The sequence below is a fragment of the Cardiocondyla obscurior genome, linkage group LG12, assembly GCF_019399895.1.
Source record: "Cardiocondyla obscurior isolate alpha-2009 linkage group LG12, Cobs3.1, whole genome shotgun sequence".
Classification (NCBI taxonomy): domain Eukaryota; kingdom Metazoa; phylum Arthropoda; class Insecta; order Hymenoptera; family Formicidae; genus Cardiocondyla; species Cardiocondyla obscurior.
This window is the reverse complement of record NC_091875.1, coordinates 6,500,371-6,512,086: the sequence shown is the minus strand read 5'-3', so window position 1 is coordinate 6,512,086 and position 11,716 is coordinate 6,500,371. Positions and strand designations below refer to the sequence as shown.

At 31.6% G+C, this 11,716-nt stretch overlaps 2 protein-coding genes and 3 long non-coding RNA genes across 8 annotated transcripts; 4 read left to right on the top strand and 1 right to left on the bottom strand.

Annotated features, from left to right (window-relative positions):
• The first annotated feature begins 262 nt into the window (after positions 1–262).
• On the top strand, positions 263–2,282 carry LOC139107181 (uncharacterized). Of its 2 annotated transcripts, none has more exons than XR_011546477.1 (3): positions 263–313; positions 1,475–1,670; positions 2,182–2,282. It is a non-coding gene; the product is annotated as an uncharacterized lncRNA (long non-coding RNA). The 2 variants fall into 2 exon arrangements; XR_011546476.1 differs by lacking the exon at positions 263–313 and adding an exon at positions 1,138–1,358.
• A 352-nt stretch (positions 2,283–2,634) lies between these two features.
• Positions 2,635–3,418, top strand: LOC139107180 (uncharacterized). The gene is made up of 3 exons (XR_011546475.1): positions 2,635–2,727; positions 2,885–3,080; positions 3,238–3,418. It is a non-coding gene; the product is annotated as an uncharacterized lncRNA (long non-coding RNA).
• A 132-nt stretch (positions 3,419–3,550) lies between these two features.
• LOC139107183 (uncharacterized) lies at positions 3,551–4,493 on the top strand. Its single transcript, XR_011546479.1, has 3 exons — positions 3,551–3,788; positions 3,946–4,141; positions 4,299–4,493. It is a non-coding gene; the product is annotated as an uncharacterized lncRNA (long non-coding RNA).
• A 1,045-nt stretch (positions 4,494–5,538) lies between these two features.
• Positions 5,539–7,587, top strand: LOC139107176 (phosphopantothenate--cysteine ligase-like). Of its 3 annotated transcripts, none has more exons than XM_070664552.1 (7): positions 5,539–5,557; positions 5,926–6,066; positions 6,132–6,262; positions 6,370–6,467; positions 6,562–6,776; positions 6,856–7,038; positions 7,114–7,587. In XM_070664552.1, exons 2-7 carry the CDS (start codon positions 5,938–5,940, stop codon positions 7,294–7,296), a joined length of 939 nt encoding a protein of 312 aa, XP_070520653.1. In that variant the 5' UTR covers positions 5,539–5,557; positions 5,926–5,937; the 3' UTR covers positions 7,297–7,587. The 3 variants fall into 3 exon arrangements, with proteins under 3 accessions (XP_070520653.1, XP_070520652.1, XP_070520651.1); XM_070664551.1 differs by lacking the exon at positions 5,539–5,557 and adding an exon at positions 5,714–5,850 and having other exon boundaries at positions 5,926–6,054; XM_070664550.1 differs by lacking the exon at positions 5,539–5,557 and adding an exon at positions 5,716–5,850.
• On the bottom strand, positions 7,368–11,683 carry LOC139107171 (vacuolar protein sorting-associated protein 16 homolog). The gene is made up of 16 exons (XM_070664532.1): positions 11,513–11,683; positions 11,209–11,395; positions 10,999–11,127; positions 10,770–10,914; positions 10,584–10,702; positions 10,313–10,488; positions 9,865–10,237; positions 9,673–9,800; positions 9,384–9,528; positions 9,166–9,300; positions 8,929–9,090; positions 8,710–8,859; positions 8,359–8,606; positions 8,191–8,287; positions 7,994–8,097; positions 7,368–7,905 (listed from the first exon to the last, which is right to left on the bottom strand). The coding sequence occupies exons 1-16, from the start codon at positions 11,566–11,568 to the stop codon at positions 7,767–7,769; spliced, it is 2,493 nt and encodes an 830-aa protein (XP_070520633.1). The 5' UTR covers positions 11,569–11,683; the 3' UTR covers positions 7,368–7,766.
• Between the last annotated feature and the right edge of the window lie 33 nt (positions 11,684–11,716).

The following is an 11,716-nucleotide window of genomic DNA, read 5'->3' as shown; positions in this document are numbered from 1 at the left end:
TTAGAGTACCCTCCTCTATCGTGAGGGACCGATTTTAGATTGCTCGAGAGCCTCAATTAATTAAAAGTGAGAAAATAGTCAAAATATAACTTTAACCTCAATGTGTCACTTATGAGATTTTTAGTTTTAATTTAAAAATACTTCTGCTTTATTTACAGGTTTGGCGCTTTGGGGACGAAAGGTTCGCGACGGAAACTAACCAAAGAAACCGTCCGAGACCCGGGAAGCCGCAGAAGTCTCTCTGACCATTCCTGGTGCAAGAGAAAAATCCTCGACTTACCCAGTACCACAGATAGCACTAACACTTTGCAGAGTGAATTCAGGTATGTCATGCGTTAGAATTTAATTAGAGTACCCTCCTCTATCGTGAGGGACCGATTTTAGATTGCTCGAGAGCCTCAATTAATTAAAAAGTGAGAAAATAGTCAAAATATAACTTTAACCTCAATGTGTCACTTATGAGATTTTTAGTTTTAATTTAAAAATACTTCTGCTTTATTTACAGGTTTGGCGCTTTGGGGACGAAAGGTTCGCGACGGAAACTAACCAAGGAAACCGTCCGGAGACTCGGGGAAGCCGCAGAAGTCTCTCTGACCATTCCTGGTGCAAGAGAAAATTCCTCGACTTACCCAGTACTCCAGATAGCACTAACACTTTGCAGAGTGAATTCAGGTATGTCATGCGTTAGAATTTAATTAGAGTACCCTCCTCTATCGTGAGGGACCGATTTTAGATTGCTCGAGAGCCTCAATTAATTAAAAAGTGAGAAAATAGTCAAAATATAACTTTAACCTCAATGTGTCACTTATGAGATTTTTAGTTTTAATTTAAAAATACTTCTGCTTTATTTACAGGTTTGGCGCTTTGGGGACGAAAGGTTCGCGACGGAAACTAACCAAAGAAACCGTCCGGAGACCCGGGAAGCTGCAGAAGTCCCTCTGACCATTTTTGGTGCAAGAGAAAATCCTCGACTTACCCAGTACCCCAGATAGCACTAACACTTTGCAGAGTGAATTCAGGTATGTCATGCGTTAGAATTTAATTAGAGTACCCTCCTCTATCGTGAGGGACCGATTTTAAATTGCTCGAGAGCCTCAATTAATTAAAAAGTGAGAAAATAGTCAAAATATAACTTTAACCTCAAAGTGTCACTTATGAGATTTTTAGTTTTAATTTAAAAATACTTCTGCTTTATTTACAGGTTTGGCGCTTTGGGGACGAAAGGTTCGCGACGGAAACTAACCAAGGAAACTGTCCGAAGACCCGGGAAAGCCACAGAAGTCTCTCTGACCATTCCTGGTGCAAGAGAAAAATCCTCGACTTACTTAGTACTCCAGATAGCACTAACACTTTGCAGAGTGAGTTCAGGCTTCTAAGTTAAATTTCAGACTAAAATTCGGTTTATTTAAGTGTAGTAGAGTGTTCTAAATACAATTGAATTATTCTGTTAACTGTAAATAATTTTTTATTTCAGATTTTTGGTGATTGGTGTTCTGTGAGAGTCACAGAAGTTTCACTGCACTTGAACAAGTTGTGAAAATAGTTCTGCGTTTTCCTCGAGTGCCCGGTTGGATTTTTCATTAAATTTGAACCTGTCTTTTGCTGCTTAAAAAGTTCCAAGGCTCTACATGGACGGGAACTATTTTTTATAAGTGTTTTAAAAGTGACAGGTATGTGTTTGAGGTTAAAAGTGGAGATAATGTTAAATTAATTTTTTTGAAGCCTTTAAGTTAAATTTATGACTTGAATTTGGTTTATTTAAGTGTATTAGAGTGTTTTAATTACAATTTTATTATTCTCTTAACTGTAAATAATTTTATATTTCAGATATCTTGTGATTGAGACGCTTGATGGGCCACTGAATATATTGCTGTGCTTCAGGATTTTGTAAAAAATGTTCTGGTGCATCCTCGATTGTCCCGTTGGATTTTCCATCAAATTTGAACATTATTCTTGCTGCCCAAAAAGTTTCAAGCCTGTGAATCGACGGGAAGTATTTTTAATAAGCGTTTGAAAAGTGACAGGTATGTGTTTGAGGTTAAAAGTGGAGATATTGTTAAAATAATTTTTTTGAAGCCTCTTAGTTAAATTTCTGATTAAAATTTGGTTTATTTAAGTGTACTAGAATGTTTTAAATACAATGTAATTATTCTCTTAACTGTGAAAAATTATATCTTTCAGATTCTTGGTGAGTGGTGTTCTGCGAGGGTCACAGATGTTTCACTGCACTTCTACAGCTTGTGAAATTAGTTCTGCGTATTCCTCGAGTGCCCTGTCGGATTTTTTATGAAATTTGAACCTCCTTTTGCTGCCCAAAAGTTCCAAGGCTCTACATGGACGGGAACTATTTTTTATAAGTGTTTTAAAAGTGACAGGTATGTGTTTTAGGTTAAAAGTTGAGATATTCATAAATAAATTTTTTTGGAGCTTCTTAGTTAAATTTCTGACATAAATTTGGTTTATTTAAGTGTACTAGAATGTTTTAAATGCAATGTAATTATTCTCTTAACTGTGAAAAATTATATCTTTCAGATTCTTGGTGAGTGGTGTTCTGCGAGGGTCACAGATGTTTCACTGCACTTCTACAGCTTGTGAAATTAGTTCTGCGTATTCCTCGAGTGCCCTGTCGGATTTTTATGAAATTTGAACCTCCCTTTTGCTGCCCAAAAAGTTCCAAGGCTCTACATGGACGGGAACTATTTTTTATAAGTGTTTTAAAAGTGACAGGTATGTGTTTTAGGTTAAAAGTTTAGATATTCATAAATAAATTTTTTTGGAGTTTCTTAGTTAAATTTCTGACATAAATTCGGTTTATTTAAGTGTACTAGAATGTTTTAAATACAATTTAATTATTCTCTTAACTGTGAAAAATTATATATTCCAGATTCTTGGTGAGTGGTGTTCTGCGAGAGTCACAGATGTTTCACTGCACTTCTACAGCTTGTGAAAATAGTTCTGCGTATTCCTCGAGTGCCCCGTCGGATTTTTTGTGAAATTTGAACCTCCCTTTTGCTGCCCAAAAAGTTCCAAGGCTCTACATGGACGGGAACTATTTTTTATAAGTGTTTTAAAAGTGACAGGTATGTGTTTTAGGTTAAAAGTTTAGATATTCATAAATAAATTTTTTTGGAGCTTCTTAGTTAAATTTCTGACATAAATTCGGTTTATTTAAGTGTACTAGAATGTTTTAAATACAATTAAATTATTCTTTTAACTGTGAAAAATTATATATTCCAGATTCTTGGTGAGTGGTGTTCTGCGAGGGTCACAGATGTTTCACTGCACTTCTACAGCTTGTGAAAATAGTTCTGCGTATTTCTCGAGTGCCCCGTCGGATTTTTTATTAAATTTGAACTTCCCTTTTGCTGCTCAAGAAGTTCCAAGGCTCTACATGGACGGGAACTATTTTTTATAAGACTTTTAAAAAGTTACAGGTATGTGTTTGAGGTTAAAAATGGAAATATTGTTAATTAAATTATTTTCAGGCTTTTAAGTTGAATTTTTAAGTTAATTTTAGTTTTGTTGAGTGTATTTGAGTGTTTTAATTACAATTTAATATTTTTTCAAACTGTAAATAAATTTATATTTTAGTTGTTTGGTGATTTGAGTGCTGCGAGGGTCGCAGAAGTTTCACTGTGCTTCTACAGTCTGGCAAAAAAGTTCTGCTGATTTCTGGACGGTTTCGTTGGATTTTTTATTTAATTTGAAGTCTTTTCTTGCTTTACAAAAAGTGCCAAGCCTGTACATCATCGGGAAATAATTTTTATAAGACTTATAAAAAGTGACAGGTATGTGTTTTAGGTTAAAAGTAAAGTTACACTTAAATAAATTATTTTCAGGCTCTTAAGTTTAATTTTTGACTTAAATACGGCTTTATTTAGTGTAGTAGAGTGTTTTAATTACATTTTAATTATTCTCTTAATTGTAATTAATTTTATATTCTAGATTCTTGGTGATTGGAGTTCTGCGAGGGTCACATAAGTTTTACTGCACTTGAACAGTTTGTGAAAATAGTTCTGCGTTTTCCTCGAGTGCCCGGTTGGATTTTTTATCAAATTTAAATCTTTCTCTTGCTGCCCAAAAAGGTCCAAGGCTCTACATCGACGGGAACTATTTTTTATAAGTGTTTTAAAAGTGACAGGTATGTGTTTGAGGTTAAAAGTGGAGATAATGTTAAATTAATTTTTTTGAAGCCTTTAAGTTAAATTTATGACTTGAATTTGGTTTATTTAAGTGTATTAGAGTGTTTTAATTACAATTTTATTATTCTCTTAACTGTAAATAATTTTATATTTCAGATATCTTGTGATTGAGACGCTTGATGGGCCACTGAATATATTGCTGTGCTTCAGGATTTTGTAAAAAATGTTCTGGTGCATCCTCGATTGTCCCGTTGGATTTTCCATCAAATTTGAACATTATTCTTGCTGCCCAAAAAGTTTCAAGCCTGTGAATCGACGGGAAGTATTTTTAATAAGCGTTTGAAAAGTGACAGGTATGTGTTTGAGGTTAAAAGTGGAGATATTGTTAAAATAATTTTTTTGAAGCCTCTTAGTTAAATTTCTGATTAAAATTTGGTTTATTTAAGTGTACTAGAGTGTTTTAAATACAATTAAATTATTGTCTTAACTGTAAATAATTTTATATTTCAGATATCTTGTGATTGCAACGCTTGAAGGGCCACAGAATATATTGCTGTGCTTTAGGATTTTTTAAAAAGTGTTCTGGTGCATCCTCGATTGTCCCGTTGGATTTTCCATTAAATTTGAACCTTATTCTTGCTGTCCAAACAGTTCCAAGTCTGTGAATCGACGGGAAGTATTTTTAATAAGCGTTAGAAAAGTGACAGGTATGTGTTTGAGGTTAAAAGTGGAGATATTGTTAAAATAATTTTTTTGAAGCTTTTTAGTTAAATTTCTGACTAAAATTTGGTTTATTTAAGTGTATTAGAGTGTTTTAATTACAATTAAATTATTCTCTTAACTGTAAATAATTTTATATTTCAGATATCTTGTGATTGAAACGCTTGGAGGGCCGCAGAATATATTGCTGTGCTTCAGAACTTTGTAAAAAATGTTCTGCAGCATTCACGACGGTTCCGTTGAATTTTTTATCAATTTTGAAGCTCCTTCTTGCTGCCCAAAAAGTGCCAAACCTGTACAACGACGTGAACTATTTTTATTAAGGGTTTGAAAAGTGACAGGTACGTGTTATAGGTTAAATGTAGAGTGACTCTTAAATAAATTATTTTCAGGCATTCAAGTTCAATTTTTAACTTTAATTCTGTTTTATTTAATGTAGTAGAGTGTTCTAATTACAATTTAATATTTCTCCTAACTGTAAATAAATTTATATTTTATTTTGCTTGTGATTGGAGAGTTGTGAGAGTCACAAAAGTTTTTCTGTGCTTCTAGACATTGTCAAAAAAGTTCTGCTGCTTTCTCAGGGGTTCCGTTGGATTTTCTATCAAATTTGATCGTTCTTCTTGCTGCCCAAAAAGTTTTAAGCCTGTGAATCGACGGGAACTATTTTTATTAAGACTTTAAAAAAGTGACAGGTATGAATGTATGAATGGCAGTATTAATGCTGTGTTCCTATTGGTTGAAAAAATCGAGTAATATTTTACGCTTGTTTTTCGAGTTATTTATATGTTGTTATACTCAATCGTATTTTGCACGTTAATTTACAATAATTTAATGCTATTTATTAAGTATTTTTACAATATTTTATCAATCGAGTCGTTTCATGAATGTCAGTACTAATGCTGTGTTTGGACTTTGAATAAATTATACGTTTGATTTTAGGTTAAGAGTTTTATTATGTAATATATGTATGCTTATTGTATGTATTGTATGTATATATTGATTATTTTTACAAGTTTTTTTTATTATTTCTCCATCTTTATACATGATTTTTATTGTGTAGCAATCATTTGCAATGGTTTCTACATGGGAAGATTTTTATGCAAAGCATCCACCTCCTCAGGACTTGACACAGAATGAACAGGCATTGAAAGAATTTACTAGAAAGCATCTTGAGACAGAGAACAAAGTGGTACTGGTAACTGTGAGTTCATGATTTAACCTTATAAAGTGTGATTTTTTATGATATTCTAATATTTAACATTGTAGAGTGGAGGTACGACAGTACCCTTGGAACATAATACAGTAAGATTTGTAGATAATTTCAGTGCAGGCACAAGAGGCTCGGTTTCAGCGGAATACTTCTTGGAGCAAGGCTATTCAGTTATTTTCATGTATAGGTAATTATATTTTATATATATTTTACATATATTTAAATATATATTTTATATACATTTTATATATATTTTACATACAACATAATTAATATTATCTTTTGTATTTTTAGAATCAAATCTTTGGAACCATTTTCGAGACACTTTATAGGTCAAAAGTTTTTAGACTTGCTTAAAATATCTGGTAATAATGAAAATTCTGTTATCACAGGTGAGTTATAGAAAATAATTAATCATATATAATTTTACACAATTGATCCAGATAGATTAAATGTCATTATTATATACGGTATTTATTTTTACAGTATTGCCAGAATATACAGAAAAGGTAGCTACAGTACTACGAAAGTATAGAGAGGCATTTGATAAAAAAAAATTGCTCCAACTTACTTTTACAACTCTCTCCGAATATCTCTGGCTTCTTCGATCTGCTTGCCAAGCATTAGCACCTCTAGAAGACAAAGCTATATTATATTTAGCAGCTGCAGTCTCTGATTTTTACATTCCTTCCAATGAAATGGTAAATATATTATTCAAATCAGTCTTATTTGTCAAATATAACATATTCAATTTTAATGTTATATAAATTTTTCTTTTAGTCAGTCCATAAAATTTCATCTAGCGGACCACCAACTATATCACTTCAATTAGTACCAAAAATTTTAGCCCCATTAGTAAATTTGTGGGTACCAAAAGCATTTGTAGTTTCGTTTAAGTTAGAAACTGACGAAAGCTTGCTGATTCCTAAAGCAAGAACTGCTCTCAATAAATATAATCATAATGTAAGTAATTATTTTAATATATATAAAGTCTTTTTTTCCCTCAAATATATTTAAATTTTGAATTTTGTCTTCCAGCTTGTAATAGCCAACATGTTACAAACTAGAAAGCAACAAGTGATAATTGTAAGCAAAGAAACTAATTACGTCTTGTCTCTTACAAATGAACAATTAGACAATGGAGACGAAATTGAACAATTAATCGTGAAAGATCTCATTGAAAAACATATAAAATTTATACGTTCTAAACCAACTAGTTAATCAGCTCCAAGCTGTAACATGTTTTACATCTAGTTAATTACTTTTCTGAAAAAAATTTTATTAACAATTAATTTCTTTCTACTTTTAATTTATTAACGAAATTGTACGTTGTTACAATTTTAATGGCAATGGGATACTCGGGTTTAATATACTATACTATGATATTGTATATACATATCAACGTTATAAAGCAATATATAAATATATAAGAATTAAGTTACATATCGCTATTTTACACAACAAATATGTAATTAAATTTTTATACAAATTAAAATAGATGAAATACCTAAATATATTATAAAAATAATTTACTGTAACCTTATTAATTTATTTATGTAAATTATGTATTGCATATTCATAAAATATTCGAATGTTTCTTATTATTATTATTATTATTATTATTGTTGTTGTTAAATGTTACGTTATCAAATTTGTATATAAATACATCTTATACAATAAAGAAAAAAGGTTTAACTTTTAAGACTAGATAATAACATGTTAATCTTATCAATGAATTGTCTATCGGATGAGCTGCATTGTGCTAGCACAAATGTGAGAGCCGCAGTATCCTTCTGTTCGTACGCTGTTTGCGCTGCTTCGCTAAGTAAACTGCAGAATTACAATAATAATAATTACATATTAATATGTTTTACACATTTTATTTGCATTTCAAATAATAAATGTGGTAGCTACTTACTTTAATTTTACTAGATATTTTACTTTGAGATCTTCTTTAACTTTGGTTAAATATTTTCTTGCTTCTAATTTTTCATTATACTTGAGACATTCATCTATAAACGGCTTTAACATGGAAATTATTGAAAAGTTATTTGTCACATCGATAAATTGTACATAACTACATAAAAACAAAGCAATTTTATTATTTATTATTACCTCATAACCAATGGGAGACTTTTTACTTTTGGAAAACTTTTCTAAATCGTTCCATAATCCTTTTTCTGCTAGGCATTGTATTCTTAACCACCAATATCTAAAATATTCACATTGTATAATATGAAAAAATATAATAATTTGTTTAAAGTTATAAAGATTTTTGTGTACCTTCGATCTGGTATTTTATATTCGGATCGCAACTTATCTGCTAATTTCAACTCGTTGCGCAATAATAATACTTTCACAGTGTCATGTAGAGGCTTCCCTATAACTGATTCACGTAACGTGTCCTCTAACGATCTTTGATACTTCAACAGTTTTATCTGTTCTTCTGTCAACGATGCGTTAGTATCATTACGAGCTAATCTGAAATTTTCCTGAGCAGATTGCAGTAATGCATCTCTCGACATTATATTCTAAAAATATATAATATACATTTATCTGTTATCTGTCATAACATTTTTTTACAGTTAATATGGTTTTTATTATTACCAATAATTAAAAAAAAATTGTACTAACTTTTCGTTGATAACTTTCAGTTATAAACCACACTGCTTGTGAATGGAAATCGTCGTATTGATTGTAGATATCACGCAATGTCTCTCTATTATGGCTCTGGCAATATTTAATATACAATGCCATTGCTAGAGGACAATGCATTATAGACATCTAAATTAAAAGTTAGTTATAAAAGAACACGTAATTATTTACGCTTGAAATAAAGTATTATTTACTTACTTGAAAATCTCCAAGAGTCATGTTTTCTCTGAGATGAAGAATAACAGTGTAAACTAAATCTGTATTACCACTTTCCACTGCTTTATGCAGCGCAGCACGTTCTTCGCCAAGTGTCAAGAGCAAAGGTACTTGTTGATGCGCACGTGGTTCGTAATCGATTAACTGAAAAGATGATTGTATATAAATAATTTCTCGCAGTAAAGTGTATAATATTTAATACATTATTTATATATATACTTTAATAGCCAATTGTTTTCGTCCACAATCCGCTGCTCTTTTTGCAATTTCGCTATATGAAACACCAGGAGCATATCCCAATTTATCAGCGATTTCTTCTGCTATTTGTTCCTTATCTAATTGTGTTTGTTTCACCTATAAAATCAATTAATATCAATTAATAAAGAAATATATATTTTTTTAATTATTTGTAAAATTTTGCTCGTTATTTATATTACTTTGTAGCAAGCCCAATGTGCCAATATTCTGCTTTCTCCATCGATCTCAGGTAATTGTAAATGCCGCGCTATTTGTATGCTTAAATAATAATGTCTTCGTGCTACCAGCCGATCTAATAGCACTTGATTCGTAAGAATGTTAAATCTAATATCATTAAGGATTGTCATTGGTTGTAATAAGTATTAAAAAAAAAAAAAAAAAAAAAAAAAATAATAATAATAATAATAATAATAATGTATACATAAAGAATTCTTGCACAACATATATCGACTGCATACAAAAAGATACTGCGTATATGTTAATGGAATTCCCACAGCAGGATGTCTCACTGCATTCAAAACTCTCAAAATTCTACACATTTGAACGTAATATTCCGAATCTATTGTTTTACTGAATCCTTTTCCAAACTTGGCAGCCTGACGAAAAATTCACAATGTTAAATATTGTTAATGTATCAACACGTATGTTTATTCAACTTACTCGCATTAGAATTTTTTGCGTTTCGAAATCAAATTCATGACTAGCACCATCGATACACGCTCTTATTGCTGTATCTAATTTATCCTTCACTAAATCTATATAGCTGTCGGCCTTGTGACTCTTTTTCTGAAATTGCTTAGAAGCTTCTAAAAGATAGGAAGCAGGATCCGTTGAATTGATTCTAAATATTCTTTGCACGACGTTTGGTACTTTCTGTATCATTTCGTGAGAACTGCTTGATAATACACGTACTCCATCGATCTCTGGGATCAAATGTAATGGACCATCGTAATTGTATATTATAGTATCAGCCGTACGTCCCACTACCATTATCGTACTATTCCAGCTACATACTACAGCTTCCGTGCCACACCTACAAGTGTTTATCAAATTCTATTATTATATTAAAAAATTTATATCTCACACCGTTTGAGTAATCGTTACTAACCAAGCTACATTTGCAAGAGGCTCCTTCATATTTGTGTAACACTCGCAATACTTTTCTCTGAAGTCTATTGAACCAATATACAAATGTCCAGTATCTGAATAAAGTGCAATATGCCGATTATTACTCGATACAGCTATAGCTATAATATTATTGATCTTATTGCTGAAGAGCGTGTTCTGAAAATAAAATAAAATATTGATTTTCAAATATATAAAAGTTTATACCACGTCAAATTTTACCAATATGAATTATAGTATAATGACATGCTTACAAATGAATATGTGTTTTGATGGGATTGATGAATTACAAAAATTCCTTCTTTATTCGATAAAATTACTTGTGTTTCTCTGTCATAGTGTACCATATACCAGCAATCAATTGGACCATACCCTAAAAGTAAAAATTATATAAAAACTATGAACAAGCAAAAAGCATGCAAACATATTATTATACTTACTTGGCACATCAGGAATTGGCCGGACTTTAGGTTCACATACATTATTTACTAGAAATATACGATTGGTGGATGTTAAAACGGCTATCCCAGTGCTATTGGACGTTGTAAAGAATCTTGCGTCAACAACTTTGGTATCCTTGGCTGCCTTAAAAGAGAAAAAAAAAAATGTAATTAAAAGTTTTATTATACTATTAAAGATTTATTATATTTATTATATCTCTGCACCTACATTTCCCATGCTAAAGGTATGCTGGTAAGTGCCAAACATGTCATATATGAGAACCATGCCGTCGTCTTGAACGCAGAGCAATTCTTCTTGCTGGGACCAACCAAATGATACCAGTTGTCCACTGCTCCACTATGAGAATGAGATGTTGAGTAAAGAAACAAATATAAAAATAGCAAACATAATAAAGTTTAGAAACTAAAAATATTTTACTTGTAACTTGGCTGTCAGTTTTCCTGATGACGAATACAACAATATTAAAGGTTTAGTTGCTCCTTGTACTTTGACAAGTTTTTTAGAATTTCTTGTTACAGCAATTGAGCCCCCGTATGGGGCTGCCACTAATAAATTGTTGCTAGAAATCTCATGCTGGAAAGATATCGGATACAGCTCAAATTTCCTGTAATAAAAGTCCACAACGTGCAATTAACAATAACGTGACACTGTCAATTTGACATAAATATAACCGTGTACAAATGTTGTACTCGAGAAATATGTAAATCTCAGAGCACATTACCGAAAGTAAGTATCTCTTCCCAAAGGAAACCAATCAGCAGTCAACATCGCTGACATCTTTCTACGCTATGCTGATTAATGTCAGACAATTAAAATGAAAGATGCTGACGGGCCTGATGTTTCCCGTCAGTTTTTCCACGTATGACCACCCCACACATTTGGAGAAGCCTATAGCCTATATGTGTGCCGGTATCCAATAGCAACT